The sequence below is a fragment of the Calonectris borealis genome, chromosome 15 (assembly GCF_964195595.1).
Source record: "Calonectris borealis chromosome 15, bCalBor7.hap1.2, whole genome shotgun sequence".
NCBI classification, from domain to species: Eukaryota; Metazoa; Chordata; class Aves; order Procellariiformes; family Procellariidae; genus Calonectris; species Calonectris borealis.
The window spans coordinates 14,464,921-14,482,017 of record NC_134326.1 but is presented as its reverse complement, the minus strand read 5'-3'; the positions used below and the strand labels follow the sequence as shown (position 1 = coordinate 14,482,017).

The 17,097-nt window shown below is 47.5% G+C and overlaps 1 protein-coding gene across 1 annotated transcript; it reads right to left on the bottom strand.

Moving 5' to 3' along the window:
- Positions 1 to 551: 551 nt before the first annotated feature.
- On the bottom strand, positions 552 to 17,090 carry FAF2 (Fas associated factor family member 2). Its single transcript, XM_075164331.1, has 11 exons — positions 16,301 to 17,090; positions 9,045 to 9,113; positions 8,479 to 8,613; positions 7,707 to 7,783; positions 6,408 to 6,546; positions 4,989 to 5,074; positions 4,817 to 4,908; positions 3,231 to 3,408; positions 2,108 to 2,279; positions 1,745 to 1,888; positions 552 to 1,275 (listed from the first exon to the last, which is right to left on the bottom strand). The coding sequence occupies exons 1-11, from the start codon at positions 16,361 to 16,363 to the stop codon at positions 1,093 to 1,095; spliced, it is 1,338 nt and encodes a 445-aa protein (XP_075020432.1). The 5' UTR covers positions 16,364 to 17,090; the 3' UTR covers positions 552 to 1,092.
- Between the last annotated feature and the right edge of the window lie 7 nt (positions 17,091 to 17,097).

Here is a 17,097-nt window from a genome sequence, read left to right as displayed (position 1 = left end):
TCTGTGCTTCTTGCAGGCAAGTGAGCATGGTTACCCATCCAAAATGGGAACTATTTCGCAGGTAGGGGTAGGGAAAGAACAGGCTCCTACCGCTCTCCCTTTGGGCAGCCATGCCCAAGCCTCTGGCAGGGAACAGAGGCTTACCCCCAGCCCTTCTCCACATTCCACATCATTTTTTCCACCTCTAACTTGATCTGGGCAGGTTGACCCAGCCCTTTGAGCAAAGGAAGGGCCATCTTCCTCGTACCCAGCCTCACCCGAGTTCATGCCACAGGCAGGCAGCACAGCAGCAACCCAGCACTGCCTTCCCCTGTGGTGTTTGTCTTAGACCAGCAGCCCTGCTGGCACTGAACTACCAATTCAAGGCCAGAAGTTAAGCGTACCCACAACGCTGTGAGCAGTAACTTGCTGTAGAGCCCCAGCAGCCAGAAACCCTCCCCGGTGCTTGGCTGTGGCAGGGGGCACAGGCAGAAAGCATTGGCACAGACATGCTAGAGGCAGAGTTTATTACACTACGCAGGCTAAGAACCCTGGGCAAGACCCCACACGGGTAAGAATTGAACCAGCTCTTTATCAAAAAGTTAATACTATAGTCAACCCCATTCTCCTTTGGTCATTACAAAGCAAGAGAAATATTAAAAGAAACATTTATACACAGAGGGAAGCTGAAGAGATTCTGCCCAGCCCTTCCCTCCCCCCCCCAACTCCCAGCACATTCAGGTGCCCGGTCTTCTGGCTGTCAGGAGCAGCAGAGTATCAAATCTTCACAAGATGTCAGGTTGTCGGGGTTTTATTATTATTGTTGTCAATAAAAGCAATAATTACCGAGAGCTGCCATTCCTGTTCCTCCCCAGGGAGGGCGGAGGGGCAACACCAGCTCCCCTCCCTCTCTGCCCTCCAAGTGTAGGGGATGGCTGTGTACATGGGTGCGTGAGGATGCGCACACACTTCTCGCCAGTGCACACACACAGCACAGCTGGCACAGGCGATGTGGTCTCTGATCCCTCGTTTGTATGCAGTCTTTTAAAAAAAATATTGTATTATAATAATAATATGAATTTCTCTTTCCATTTTGTGTCTTCTGGAAAAGTGTCAATCGTCCGTGAGGTCCTGCACAAAGAGGACTTCCGTGTGGCTGAGTCCGGCCTCCTGCAGCGTGGGTGGATTGGGCCACTCCTCTGTAGGGAGGCAGGGCAGGACACGGCGAGGGAAGTTGGCCTCAATCTGGAACTTTTCAGGGCTTTCTTTCAAGGAGAACAAGAAGTCATGGATCACCTGGGAAAGAAGCACAGAAATAACTGCCAGTTGGGGGAGCAAGGACACAGCTAGGCTGCATCCATGGCACCTCACGGGGGGAAGGTTATCAAATTTGCACCATCACTGCATTGTAGACACGAGACAGCCATTTTCTTTGCATGCATGAAACTGGACTTGTCACAGAGTACTTGGGGAGTCCAGACACTGTTTCTGGCTCTTCCTACACTCTTATTCAATAGGGAGCAACAAGAGTCGCAGCTTTTCAGGAGAAGAAAAAGTTTCTTCCATTTTTTTTTTCTTCTCTGATCTCTCTCTTCTAAGCTGGTGGGACCAGGCACCAAGACACCCTCCTTACCCAGGAACAACTCTGCCTGCAAAGGTCACCATTTGGCAAAGTCCAATGGAACCAAAGCTTTGCTGAGCCACCTGGAGAAACTCTTGACCCTCTTTTACTCTGGGAAGCCCATCAGCTCTGCCCCAAACTCACCGTCAATGACTGTGTGAAGTGGAATCGCCGCTCCACTCTGGAATCATTAGGCAGCTTGAAAATGATCTTAACGCTCTCTGGGTCATCGGGATGCGGTTCAGGAGGAAGGCATTCGGACTTCCGCTCCTTCTCCTCCTGCAGCGTCTGCAACGTAAGGAGGGAGCAGGAGCAATGGGCACGCACTGAACTGACCTTTATGCTTGTCCCTTGCAGTACAGCTGCTCCAGGAGGCTCGGAGGATGCTCAAGCCCTGAGCAAGACAAGCAGCTCCAATATGACAAGAAAGCCCTACTGCAGGCACCGCACCTACACAATGCGAGCATGCGACAGGGCACAGCAGCCTCTTCAGCAGTTTGCTCTCACCTGTCGCCGCCTCTCCTCTGCTAGTTTTTGCTGCTGCACTTCCTCCTCCTTCTTCTTCTTCCTCTCCCGTTCCTCCTTCTTCTTGCGCTCCTTTTCCTGGTCTGCACGCAAGGATGCCAGATATGCCTCGTCCTGCTGCTGCCTCAGAACTTGGGTTTGGTTCCTCTCTTCCCTGCAAATGTGAGCAGGGAGCGGTCAGGGCTAGCAGGCCCTAAAGTGAAGGCATGGCAGGCTGATGGCAGACCCGAGGGCGCAGGTACAGCCTCAAACTCGTAGGAGCACAGACATCAGGTAATGCCTCATTTAGAGTACAATGAGCTCCAAAAAGGCAAGCCAAGTCTCCACAGTCCCTAGCACACAAACTGTTTCCCTAGGCTGAGTGGAAATGAATTGAACACAAAAGACTTCTCACCCACTGCAGCTTGACAGAGTGGACAGACAGCACATAAGCAGTGCCCAGGATTTCTGCCTCATACTTGAGACCCTTCACAGTTTTATCTGCTTCAGGTAATTCCTTGCACATTTCAGAAACCAGAGGCATCAAAATATGTTACTGGGTCCCGCACAGAGACCATGGGGCAGAGGCGGGGCAGACGGAAGACCAGAAGGTGGCATCCTACTTCGGACACAGCCTGCAAACCCCTACAGAGTCATGACGGACTGGAGCTCGTGCTCACAAGGCACTACCCAAAAACGCAGTCAGAATTCAGGACAGCCAGCCCAGGCAGCAGCAGCACTCACTCACCGACTGGCTGCAGATGCCAGCTCACCTCCTGCCTGCAATGCTTTTGCTCCCACGTGGCTCCTGCTGGCTATTGTCCAAGCTTTACCTGCAAAGCTCCAGCACGCTAAGGGTGTGCTCCAACTGCAGAAAACAGTAGAGCACTCACACCCATCTTTCGGTAGTGGACCTGTGCGGGCAACACATATAGCTCCCTGACTATAGGGTGGCCTGAATTTATGGACCAATGATCCCACTGGGAAGAGGAGAGCCCAAGGGCTGTGTTACAGAGTGGGAGATGCTGAGCTACCTGCCTACATACGGTGTCTGGAAGGAGGAAGAGGGCAGAGCAGAGCCCGCCTCCACAAGGTCTGCATTACTGGAACTCAGGTCCAGTCATACCTTTCCAAGCGTTCAGACACCAGGTACGTCTGGTTGGCATCCATGATGAACATCAGTTGATTAATGAGGTCATCAGCCTGGATGAGGCCTTCTAGCCGCCCAACTACCGTCATTCTGCGATCCTTCAGCATAATCACAGCCAGGAATGGGTATGTGTTCTCTCGCAGAGCCTGGGAGACTGGGAAAGAGGCACAAACATTACCATAACCGCCCCATCCAGAAGGGTCAGCAAGGGGTACAGCACAAACGCTTTCCACCCAAGGGCCTAGGAAAGCAGCTTCCACAGCCACTATCTCTTCCAAGGCAGAAAAGGCCTCAGGCTCCATTTTGTCAAACTAAACCCTATAAATTAGGAAAGGGAGGAAGTGGCTTGGAGCATAGAGACTGCGGGGGAAAAAACAAGCTTTCAAGTAACCAAAAAGGTTGGAAGTAAATTGCTTTGAATGTCCACTCAGAATGGGACAAAAAGCCCTGGGTTTAAAGGAAGAGAAACACAGATCAAGCACAGGGAAACACTTGCTAAGATTATTAAGGATGGCTGGACTCTGGAAGATACTGTCATGGAAGATGGCAGAGTGTTCATCCTGGACACTTCCAAACAAAATTAGGTTGTTTCTGCCAGCAGCAGGCTCTGTCTTGAGGCAGGGAAGCTTTTAAGTTACTGTTCACCCGTGGCTGCTGACCACCTCCTCCTTAAAACTTGCATGGCGCATCACGCAACTTGGAGCCATCATTACCAATGGAGCCCTCCAAACTAAATCAGAGCACCCCGTGGATTAAATGAAAGGCCACGATCCCTTCCAGCTCTGCTTTCTCAGCTGTGACTCCAAAGCATTGCAGCAATGAAAGAGCAATAAGTAAAAGAACATCTCTTTAGAAAGCCATTCTTTCAAGGTGTTGATAGCTGGTAGCTGAATTATGAAGCCAAGAATGACCCAGATTTAGTACCAGAACTTCTGGCCTCTCCTGCCATGAAACAGGAAGGGTCAGACGCAACACAGGAAGCATGTAGAACTTTGGGAAAAGGCTCCATTTGCAACAAAACCCTACCAAAATGCTGGCAGGCCAGGTATCAACAGCTCTGGAAAGACAGTATTTAAAAGGACCTCATTGTGGACTTTCGAGGAGACAGAGAGACTGGGTGTGGAGTAAAGATGACTGTCTCACAAAGGGAAAGAACGCACCTAACAAGTCACTCCTGGCCTCAGGTGTAATATGAGCCAGTGTTAAGGGCACAGCTAGTTAGATACTTGTTTCTGCACTCAGTTTAATCCTCAACACACACCCAACTCCCACTAACAAGGCACTGAAAGCAGCTTGAATGCCCACAAAGAGGACGCAACTAGGACTGCCCAGAACATTCGGAACAGTGGAGGTGAAGAGCAGAAGGTATTCCCTGGCATCCAAACAGGCCCTCTGAGATATCACATGGAAACCAACACATATTTCCCCATGCAATCCTGAAATCTCTACTCTGCTTGCACAAAAACCAACAGTGTGTTTCACACACATAAACTTGTCAAAGTGCATTTGGCTTGTTCCAGAGACAGGAGGGGATAGGTAAAGCCCAGGAGGGACACACTCACCTCTGTATCCCTCTGGTTTATTGGTTGAGCAAGCCCAGAAGAGCATTCTAGTGTTTATGAGGGTGATCACCTCGGGTACGCACAGTGTATTGCTATGGGATGAGAAGAGATCGTGTGAATGAAGCTGCATTTAAAGTGCAAAGATAACTATTTGGAAAACTCTCCTACCTACCGGCAGAATTCATCTGTGTCTTGGTGGTCATCTCCATGAAGATAAACCAACAGGAAGCGCAGCTCCCGCTTGGCATCATTCAGTGCCTTGGCATAAGAGCAGAGGAAGCAAAGTTACAGGGTCTCTAGGCAAGGGGAAAGCGGCACCCACAAGACTTGTGTGACACAGCTCAGCAATATTTACCCAGGCCATTACTCTGCCACTAGTGCGGTTTTAATGAAGCAGCAGCAGAGGATGAACCTGTTGGACCTTCTGACTAAACCCTCATTTAAGGGGGCTACAATGCTGTTCTTTCACACTCCTTTCAGGATGTGGCTTTGGAGAACCTGAACTCAGAGCGAAGCCAGGCAGGCAGCTGCGCAGATTGACACCCCCCACCGCCCCGCCAGGCTCAGCTGGCAGTGAAGAGCCCTCCTTCATCCCTCAGACTCACAGCAGCCATGGCTGAGCTTTCCACTCTAGCCTGTACAGGACACAGTCTTCAGACCACATCAAATGAAAACACTACTAAAAAAAGATAACTCAATAATGCTGCAGGCCCCAACAAAACAACCACCAAACAAAACAACAAAAAACCTTTTTGCATCTACAGTCTCTGGATTCCACCCACCCAAGAGCATTTCTTAACAAGACCACAGGGTAAGTGCACAATAGGCTCCCTGTTTTACTGGCACTGAGTTTTGGTAGCCTAACCATTCCGTGGTTATTTAAGTTTGGATTCCAGACAAGACAGAGGGGCCTAGAAGAGCTGCTGAGGCAGCGAGCTCCATCGCTGTGCAGCGTGGAGCAGATACAGACTCCACATCCTTCTCTGGCACTTGGGAAGCAGTGCTGATCCAACTGTCTGCTGGGACGCACTGCAGGAGGCCCTTCCCTTGGCTAGTCTGAGAGAAGCTGCAGAAGAGGCAGTACCCATTGGGACATCCCTCTTTTACAGAGAGCACCATCAGCCCAGATCTAACATGTGGAACTCTCACCTCCCGTAATTTCTTCAGGGGTTCCCTCTCTCAATTTTGAGGTCCTGCACCAAGTTCTGGAGTTGCATTATAATACAAGCCCAGGCAGTCAATCCCAATTTGGTGAACAGAAGGACAGACTCTGGCATACCACATGAGTTTATAAAAACAAAGGCAGGATTACAAAGAATAGCTGTTGGCTACAGAGCCATACAGACGGTTGAGGAACAGTCAGAGCAGCTTTGCTTTCCAACTCTGCAGGCTTGGCACGTCATCAAGCCTGGCAGATACTGGTTTTCCAATACACTTGTTCACTAGCTCTCCATTACCCTGTTAGAGACTTTGGGGACAAACGCTGGGCTTTTAGATGAAAAGCGATTTTGCCATGTAGGCCCTGATACCGTCTGGCAAAATCCCCACTCTTCATATCCCCAGGATCTATGCACCAACATGTGACACTGACCTGGCTGTAAGTTCCCTGGTAGAAGACAGGGTGTATCCTCCCATATTTTTCCTCAAACATATGAATAAACGAAATAATATCACCCACTGGGTCAGTGACCCGACTACGAGGATCAGGGCGTATAAAACGCAGAGCAAACCTAGGAAGGAAGCAAAGGACACTGGAAATTCAGCTTACTGACTTTCTGAAGAACAGGTTTTCTTTTCCACAGACAGTCACTGGTATTCATACGGAGGAAAAAAAGTCACAGCTGAGACCCTTGAACATTTATAATCACTAAACTGCCACCTGCTCCAAACCAATACCATTGCTACAGAAACCCCCAGTCAAATATTATCTCATGCCAGGCATCAGAAAGTATCTGAATTCTGTGTGATTAACAGTTTCGACTTCCTCTGAAGCATCAGGCATAAGCCACACCAACAGTATGAGGTTTGAGGAATTTAGTCAAAGACAGGCTGTTAAAAGCTACACAGTTTTGTCCAGATAACTTTGAAAACTGCATTTCTGCTATTCCAAGGCTAACAATTCCGGAGTGCAAAGAGCTGCAGAAAGAGAACATTACACTAGGAGTCCAATGAAGATAGAAGAAACAGTCATTCCTCTGAAGCTGAAAAATCTTAACTGCAAGGCAGATATCAATGTTGTTTAGTCCTATTGATGTGTAGAAGTTACACTGAACTTTGGAAGAGTCTTTAAGGGCGAAAAAAAAAGTAATACAAAGTAATACAAACTGCCAAAACAATGCAGATGGCAGGACTGCTGGATATTTACCACCTTTCAACATTCCCTTTTCTCTCTATCAATGTTCTAAGGACATAAGATGAACTAGCTGTTCGGGGCAGTAAAGGGAGAAGAGGCAACAGACACCAGAGGGGAAAAAGCAGAGGTGTTTACAGTTTGGGTTTTGCCAAGTAACATACAGGGATTAGGGCAGGTTAACTGGCAGCCCAGCCCAATGGGACGTGACTCTGGCCAAGTTGTTTGTCCAAGAATACCGGACAGTTTTACGTTGTTTTGCCTTTGCGTGGCACTCAAACTGTAAAGCCACGTGGAGTTAGAACTCCAATTAAATATTTCATTTACAGAGCAGCAAGATGCTCATTTTCTCTGCAATAAGATTTATTTCTTACTAAACAGTGTAGGACCGTTACCAGGCTACAGATAAAGCCAGTTGAGCAAATAAATGGAAAATCTGCCATTAGACTTAAAGATCCAAGTGACAGAGGTACAGCCAAATCTAAGCTAGAGTGTGCCTTGATGCAGTCAATACATGAGTCAGGACAAAAAAGTACTTACCTAAATATATCAAGTAATGTGTAATAGGTAAATCGGAATGGAAGCATTATGAAGTAGTAACCCCATCCTAACAGGCCCTGCAATTACAAACAAAGAATCAGAACAGTCTCCACTGCAGAACAGGCCTGCTAAAGCAAAGTGTCCACCAGCATCAAGCACGCAGGCACACATGGGAGTATCAGTGCTCTAACCATTGCAAAAAAACTGAGCAATATTTCATGGCTTCGGACACGTCAAATCAAATTTAAGTGACTAAAATGGTTCACGTCTGAAAACCAGCGTCACTGACTATTCAAGCAGCAATGCTCTTGCTCTGTGCTAATTTTCTTAAGTGTACAAAGGGGTTAACCACACCGAGCCTTACAGGTGCTCATGCAAATTTGTTTGTGAAACATTAATGCAAGTAATTGATACTGTATTCAAGTTAATATACGTTTTAGGGGGGCTCTAAAAAGAAAAAAAATATTATCACTCTGCCATAAGGAGGGGACAGTCCTTTGTTCCAACTGAACTGATCAAAAAGCTTTACTACGCCCACAGCAAGACATTCTATGACACAAAGAAGGTCGTCTCATACTGTGAATCACACCATGGAGAAAATATCCACAGTAGTAATAGAGGCTGAAGGAATAGCTCTACATTTTGTTTTCAGAAGATAAAATACTTAGAGATAACAGCATACAAAGAAAACAATTCCTTTCCCTGCTTGCAAGTTCTGTTGTTCACAGAGTCACCCAAGAAGCAGGACAAAATCCACTGTAAGATAACTTGCCCTTGGCTGTGGCCTTGAGACAACGTAGCTGTAGATCCTGTGGTCGGCTGTATTGACCTGCAATGGCCGCGATGGAGGAGGATTAAAGACACTTGGGACACCCTCTTGCTCATTCAGTCGGTCCTGTACAGCTGCCTTTGACACAAGAAAGAGCAAAGAGAGGTTTCAGACATTTAAGGATGGCTGAAAATATCTTTTTTATACTTTGGACACTAACAGGAGGTACGATTTGTCCACAGCCCCAGAGCACTGGATAAGCACAACTCATTAGAAACCATAACCACCAATACTACTTTCTGTAGGGAAAGCCTTCTCCATGGTAGCCTGCACCACAGCCACTACGGGAAGTTACACAATGTGCCAGTCCAGTGGTTGTTCACAGCCGTAACAACTCTGCTGTGTACTTCTGAAACCAGCTCTCCAGATGTATCAAGATACTGTTATAAAGAGCTAAATTCAGGGGTTGACAGATTAAATCTTACTGGTAGGGCCTCCCCCTCCCCACAGAGTACTCCGTTTAATCCAGGTACTTGGAAACCGTTATAAGTCTTATTTGCAAGTGGTACCTCTATGTTCCAGTTGTGCTGCTCCAATGTGTGACGACATTGGTCCATGGACTCTATGCCGGTCAAGTCCTAAAGGAGGAGAATAAAAGCAGATGAGTGCCAGGGAAGTGCTGTATTTTTACTGTTCCTTGCAACATGTGAGCACAGGCAGGAGTTACTGCAACACATTACCACAATACTCTCTTTTTAAAGTGCTGTGCTCTCTAGAGTTTAAGAGCAGAGCAACCTGAGCCAACCCAAATCCGTAAACACACAGGAGACCTCAAACAGGCCTTTGCACTCTTCCAGCATTAGCCAATTCTCAGCAGTGCCCAAGGTCTGCTACTACAACTGCATTCAGCCCCGTCAAGTGTCTAACATAATATTGCTCACAAGTTTCACTCTGGAAAGATATGCCAGACCAATGCCCTCAAACGTCACTTGAAGGCATCAATTTAAAAGACAGGCAAAGCATTTCTGAAAACCCAAGATGACCATTACTTCATTCACTGCACGCATAAACAGAGACTAAAACCAAAATGAACCAGGCGCTAATGAAAGTAGTGTTTTCCAGCATCACGGGGGATTCTATAGCAAAAAAACCAATCCAGTCCAACAGAGACAGGACTGAAAATAGAAAACATAGTCCAAACACGTCAGCAGACTTCAAAGCCACTGGGCTCTCACATCAGTGTTTGGGAAGGCATATTTTAACCCCGTGCCAATCAGAAGTTCTGCACAAGAGATCAAACAACAGTATTGTTATTACAGGAAGCCACATCAGCACCTCTTGGACGGAGACAAATCTCTGCTGAACATCCCTGTCACTGTGCCACAGAAACACATCTCTCCCCACACCACGCACTGGAAGGTGTCTGAACAGACATTTCAGGGTTGTATACCACACCTATCATCACAGAGCCGAAGCACGCACTTTCACAGGAAAGCATAAAGCTTTTCCAAATGTGCTGCTGCTACCCTTTTAACAATCCTTTGAATCAGTCAGTGAAAGATCATTACACGTGACACCATTAACAATGCTGGCAATTTTGAAGGAAACTACTGTTATTTTAAAATTAAAAGGAGTAAAAAGGTTTTTTTTATAACTGGGCTACAGAAAGCCAAGAAAACAGTTATACTTTCAGAAACGATTATTTAGCTTGGATCCAAGATGGCAGAAGCAATGACAATAATTGTCACAAGCAGTGTAACAAATTCAACATAAAAATGTGCTATGATATAAGGAGACTGTTGAAATATGACTATTTCTTCAGCAAGGTCATTCTTGACAGGAGCACTCCACAGATTCTCAATGTTTCATGTTCTCACCTGGTGGCTTTCTCTCCAGACACCTCCCCGGCCAGCTGGTCTAACACTACAGAGGGTGCCCCTCCCTCGGTGGCTCAGGGACTGAGCTGAGAAGCGAAACAGGCTGCTTTCCCACCGGACTGCTACACACTGTGACAGGTGGAGCCTGCTGACCTACGGAGGTTGTGGGAGCTGAACTGCACAAGAGCCTTGCCTGTCCTCTGCCTGCCGGTTCCACGCACTCTTCTCTGCAGCACCTGAGAAGATCTCAGCCATGCAGGAGTTTGGCAAAGAGCAGGAAACTTTTGCTCCCTGTGTCCGTATACCGCAGAGCATAGCTCTTCTGCAGGAGGCAGCCTATGATGATTGTGAACACAGAGCAGTGACTTGATATAAATCCTTGCGCGCAGTTTCTATTACACCTTGTGATCCAATTCATTGTTAGCAATCCTACTTAATTCTGCTTGTCTTCTCCCCCATTTCTTGCTTCGTTTAAGAGCCCCTGACACAGTCTTGACAAGCCGACCATTTAAGAATGCACTGAGTTGGGTTTTTTTTACTGGAGAAGGATGGTGCATCTATTCCCTTCCCTGCCCCCATTCATACACTCCACAAGCTATTTCCACCCGAGTCACACTGTGGACAAATGCCCTATTCAATCTCTGGGCTCAGTTCAAACTTTTCAGCATTTCTTGGCTCTTTCTCATGAAGTCTCCACAGATTGCTACCTTCTCCCCAATATACTGGGCAAAAATCATTGTTTCATTCTGCTGTACAGAACCAGAGCGTTCAAAGCACTGCTGACATTAACTATGTGATTGCAGTCGCTCAGAAAAAAGCACTTCAAGTCACTGCCCAGTGATGTATAAATATTTATTAAAAAAATAAGTCTGCAGCAAGCCTTGCAAGGGAGCACTACAGAAGTGAATTTCATAGAAGAAATGAAGCTCGGGGAACTCAGCTGTTGCTGCCACTTGTTTATCACTCAAGTTTCACAATTTAGTGTTTTAGTTTAAATATCTTTCTTTAAAGATACGCTTCACTGTGTAAAATTTAGGTTTTGTATTCTGATCTTTTTTTACCCCAAACTCCTACAGAAGGCACTCCATTGTCCTTTTAGAAGGACATCTTAAAAGGCACCTTCAATTTACTCATTTGATTTTACAATGGAGTCACAACGTGTGTATTTCAAAGCCTTATAAGTCTTCTGATCACCATTCCTTAACACCCTGGAAATTCTGCTGGTGTTTGCAAAGTTTACAAGATTCAGAAACTCATTCACACTTTTGTCTCTAAATGTCTGGATTATCGCTCAGCACTAATAACAGGGCTTCATGACTGAACATTCCCTCCTTTTAAAATTACGCAAAATGCTTTAGCAGTTTTAGGTCAGAAAGCAGCACCAAAGTAACAGCTATGCAGAACTATCAACAAACATTTAATGAGCACTGAATCACTGCAGCATTTGCAAGACCTACTGAGCTCCACAGAGACAGACCACAGGCCAGCTAACTTCACCCCTTCCTGACCATCAGGAACGCTGTTGGTCAGATCTGTCTTCTACAACAGCATTTCTCCATGGAGGTGAAGCTACATTTTTTTTTTCTTAGCATCTTAATACAGTTGCTCTCAACACAAAACAGAAGTGACCAATGATTTGATCAACGAAGCTGCACAATTAAACATTGCAGGAAAAAAAAATTGCCTGTGTAAAGGCAGCTTTTAAAACCGAACACCTTTTTGAATGTTACTTTAACATGCTCCACAAGACAGACACACTACAGTTCCAGGACGTTCTGGAAAACATGTATGGGTTCAGAACAACTTGCACTCAATGTAAGGAACTGCAGGAAGACAGTTCAACTGTCAGTTTAGGCAACACTTGCTGGTAAACACCGATACTGTTCGTTATCACCCCCAACAACCATTTATACTGTTATCTCAGTACCTTCTACGGCCACTGCTTCACCTTAGTCACAGAAACAGGTTAGAAGCTTGAAACAACACATCATTTCCACTGCACCAGTTATAGTGTTTCTGGTGACTCTCGTGGCTAGCTGCAAACTGCGTTATTCACATGCCAGACAAACGAGCGTGTTCTTACTATTGTTAAGGCTAAGAAAACAAACAGTATCTTCAAATCAGTCACTAGCTGCTAGTTTCCTACTCATGGTAGTCTCTCATTAGCTGCCTCAAAGAGCGTATGTATCTTACACAGACATAGTAAGTAATAAAAAGATAAGGCTCCCTGTAGTTAAAAGTAATCCCATTAAACTAGCACCCTCAAACCTTCAACTAAATGTGGATCGAAGCTCAAGACAGCAGATAATATTTAGAAAACAAAATATTAAGTACCACAAATGCCAGGAAAGTTCAACATTGCCTTCTCAAACACCACTCAAAGTAGAGTGCTACCCTAAAATATACTGAAGCTGCTGCTGGATATAATTATTTGCATCCCTCACCTTTGAGACTGCTCAGAATGCTAAAATCTTCTCAATACTGAAGTAGTGGAAAGTGCAATTCCACACTTCAAAGGCAGAAGGAATACCCAAGTGGACAAAGGTTGTAAACTGGACTTACGAAACTGTTCCCTCCACAGATACACTCGTATGTTGAAACACAGCATAAGAGATGCAAATCCACAGGACTGTAACTGGCACTGCTCTTAATTCCCAACCCACTGCCAAATTCCAGAGAATTATGTTTCCAAGGGTAAAGAACATCTGACTTCAAGCAGCAAAAAAGCCTTTACCAAGAGAATTTTTGCGTATTACAGCAAATGCCTTTATGAGGGTTTTGATCAATACGCAATACACTGAGTAGGAAAGATGCCTGGAGTTTCTTGTTTCCTCCTTCCTCTTTAAATTAGAGACGTTTTCAGTCCTGAGCATTTTGTTTTCCCCAGTTGAAGTCAGAGATGTTATCGTGAGTGCTAACTTCTTCCTTTGCGAATAACACTCCATTATTTTACATTAGCATATTATAACATTAGACATCAGCCCAAGTGTAATGGGCACAGATCAATAACAAGATCCTACAAAAGCTGCTCTGCCATTGCTTCCATCTCCCAAATGGAACTGTATCTCCACAGCTTTCTTAAGCTGTTCACATCAAATTTCTCTCTACAGATGTCAAGACAGCCAAGTCTTGGCAGATGAAAAATTTAGATGCTTTTATTCCTTTACATTAGCCAATGCTTCGGCAGTAAATGGGAGGCTGAAAGCATGCAAGAATGCTTTGTTATTTTTATTTCAAGTTTATCCCAATTATCTCTCCATATTGGTACTTTTTTTTTACTCCATTAACCTGCCATAAAAGGGTGGCAGACAACTGTCCTATTCCAGCCCTGTCGGTAGGAAGGGAGCTGCTACTTTCACCATTCTGCCAGCAGAGCTGTTTATATGAGCACTACCAAAACACATCAAGCAAACATCAGTGGAATTAATGCAAAGCATGTATTTGAACTGTAACCTCAACAGCTTGGGCCACAAACAGGACAGCAGGCATTCACCTCTCTACTTTGGAAGGAGCAATTTCCAGCAGAAGGAGGATAAACAGTGTAGGACAACAGCATCTTCACCCAGAACAGCTGTTTGCTGCGTGAATGGCAGTCTACAGCTCACTCAATGCTTCTGGCTCTCCATTTAACTGTAACACTACAGAGAGCCTTCTGCTATTGCTTACCTCATCTTTGTTATCCCCACTCCCTTCTTTCCCAGTCCGCTCTCCTGCTTTATTCATATTGCAGTGGCATGCCGCCTTCTGTGGAAGTACAATGCTCTGCCACCACAGAATATTGTACAAATTACTTATGAGAGCACATCACAACAAAACTGTAAAGTTATCTTTGAAAACATGTAAGTGTTCCCTGTGAAGACAGCAGGAATCCCTGAAAGGTTTACTACCAGTGTTTTGCAGCAATAGCAATGTACAAATGATTTTAGTGAGACTTAGCCATCCTATCCAAACAGCAAATGCTATTTAACAGAGCCCAGCTAAAGGAAACAGGAAAAAAGTCTTTTCCAGGTGGACTGATTTACTCTATTTCATTTCAAAGAAACAAGCAGGACCACACACCTGAGCCCCTTTCAGCCAGGTGTGAAGTACCAAAGGAGAAGGACTCACTAGTGAAGTCTGTCACTAGCCCAGCCCTAGTGAAAATCCCATATACCCCAGGGGACAGAAGAATGAGAGGATCCTGGTATCGAAGCCTTCTGGACTACAGCTTTCGCATCAGGCTCTGGACAGTAGCTGTCTTCTAACTGAAAAATTTCTCCCCTATATAGTCTAGGAGCATTTCCCTCCACTTCACACCAGGGCTTAACAGGAAGCTAGACTAAAACCTGAACCCCTCCTTCTGACTCCTTCTCCTCCCCCTCCAGCCCTCAGCCTGCTGTCCATGGCAACATCAGGTAGCATTAGGAAACAGGATTCTTTAGTTTCACAGCTGCCCACAGGGTTTTGAAAATAGCAACAGGGACACTGATGAGTGCAGCTGGTCATATCTGTCCAGATTCAGTAGATATGTAAGTACTACAATATCTTACAGCAAGAGACTGGTAGCTGGAGGACAGCTTTTGCACATATATATGTGCAGCATAAGGCAATGGCTTAAACCTCATATACTTACCAGGGAAATGGTAGCATTGGGAAAGCAACTGTTAACATTGCTCTGCCTGCTTTGTCTGTGAGTTAAGATTGCTCAACCAGTTTAATTTGCAGGAAAGATTTAGAGGGGATATCTCTAAAAAAGTTTCCTCTTAGCTAGTTTTCCTCAAGAAACACTGCAGTACATTAATTACACCAGGAGGTTGTTGAATCCTCCCGGCTCAGAGGTAAAGGCTTGGCAAATATCTGTCTGGAACAATGAGGAACACCTGCACCTATCTCAGCTGTAGAAGGCAGGGCTGGATGCCTCTGAAGTCCCTTTAGCCCTATAATTCTACAGTTACATCACACCAAAAAATGCAAAGCACAGTCTTAAAAAAATGAATATGAAGCAACAAAATCAGACAAAACACTCCTGAAAGAAAATACTGTATTTGTAAAAGAACTCTGCAATCCAAGGAACACCACATGATGCCCTGCAATTCAGAAACAAACCCAAGACACCTGAAGATAATTTTCATTGGCCAGCATGTTTAATTACTTCTCACTGAGCAGCCCTAAGTATTTCAACTCCACAGCACTGCTTTCTCCCCAACAAACCACACCTGCAGATTGTTTTTTTTAATTATTCAACTGCTGCACAGCCCCAAGGCCCTGGCAAACCAAAGGTTAAGCAACCCAGCCCATGCTATGCAGCAGACAGCAAGATTAGATCACTACAATCCCCAGTGGCCTCCCCCCAGTAGGCATTACCAAACAGTGAGGGTTAGAAATAATTTTCTGAGAAACCACATTCCACAGAAACCCACTGGCTAACCCTCCCAAGACGCCAGGAAAGGTTCTTCCATTCACCGCTAACAACAAGAAAGGGAATTTTTCAGACTACCTAATTAAAATGGCCGGGACTTACCGAGAAGGTTTTCCCGTACGGAGGTAATGGGGTTTATTCAGCACTCACTTCCTGCCTCCCCAGTTAGCGATGACAGAACACCATTCCTAATGAAGTGCTCGAGGCACGCATAGCACCGGCCGGCCCCTCAGCGAGGCCCCAGCCCGCGAGAGCCCGAAGCCCGGGGAGCCCAAGACCCACAGAGGTGCTTCACTCGCCCCCGCCAGGACCGGGACCACGGGACTCTCTCCTCTCGCCCCCCACTCAGGCCCAGCCCGACACCCCCGCACCGCCGGGCCCGCTCCAGGTGAGGCCTACCCCGGCTCTCAGTGAGCCCCGTACCCCCCGGCCCGGCGCAGGCCGAAATGGACCCCAGAGCCGGCGGGGCGGGCCCAGCCCAGCCCGTTCCGTCCCCGCGCGCCGCCTCCTCCGCTCCCGCCGGCCGGCACGGGCCGCCCCGACGCGGCACCTGGAACTGCAGCAGCTTCTCGGTCTGCTCCGCCGTCAGCTCCCGCTCCTCAGGCGCCGCCATTTTGCTGCCGCCTCTGACCCGCCGCTCCGTCACTCTCCGGAACTGACGTTTCCCACCCGCACTTCCGCCCCGGCTCCAGGGCGCGCGCGCGCGAGGTGCTGCAATGAAGCCAATGGCCGTTTATCGTCTGCAACCGGAAATGCTCGACCGCGTTCCGTAGAAAGCCGAAGTGCTCTCGGACCTCTCCGGAAATGTCCGAATCTCATCAACGGGGCTCGCCGCTCTCGGGTGTTCCCGATGGGCGCACGAAGAGTTCCGAAGTGTGCCGAAAGTCGCTCGGACGTTTCCGGAGCTGGCCGGGGGCGTGGGGGAGGAGTGACTGCCTTTGGCTCTGGGAGCGGGTCCCGCGAGTGGGAGCCTGGAGCCCGAGGCGCGCCGCGGCGGGAGGGGGGGGACGTGGGCCAGAGCCCCTTGGGAGCGGGTTGGGCTGCCTGTCACCGCGGCGACCTGCCCGCCAGCGGGTGAGTCCCGCCCGGGCACCTCCCGTCCCCTCGTGTCGCCCGGCGGCGGCTCCACCCAAGATGGCGGCCGCCAGCCAAGATGGTGGCTGTGAGGGTCCGCCCGCTCCCGCCCCGGAGAACTACGAGTGCGCGCGTGGGTGGGGACAGTGCCCCGGGCCCACGGGCCTGCGAGGCCGGGGGGAGGCGGCCGAGCAACCCCGGCCCCCCATATCCGCGCTGGGGCCGCGCCCGGCCCGTACCGGCTCCGGCCGGCAGCGAGGAGCGGGCTGCGGC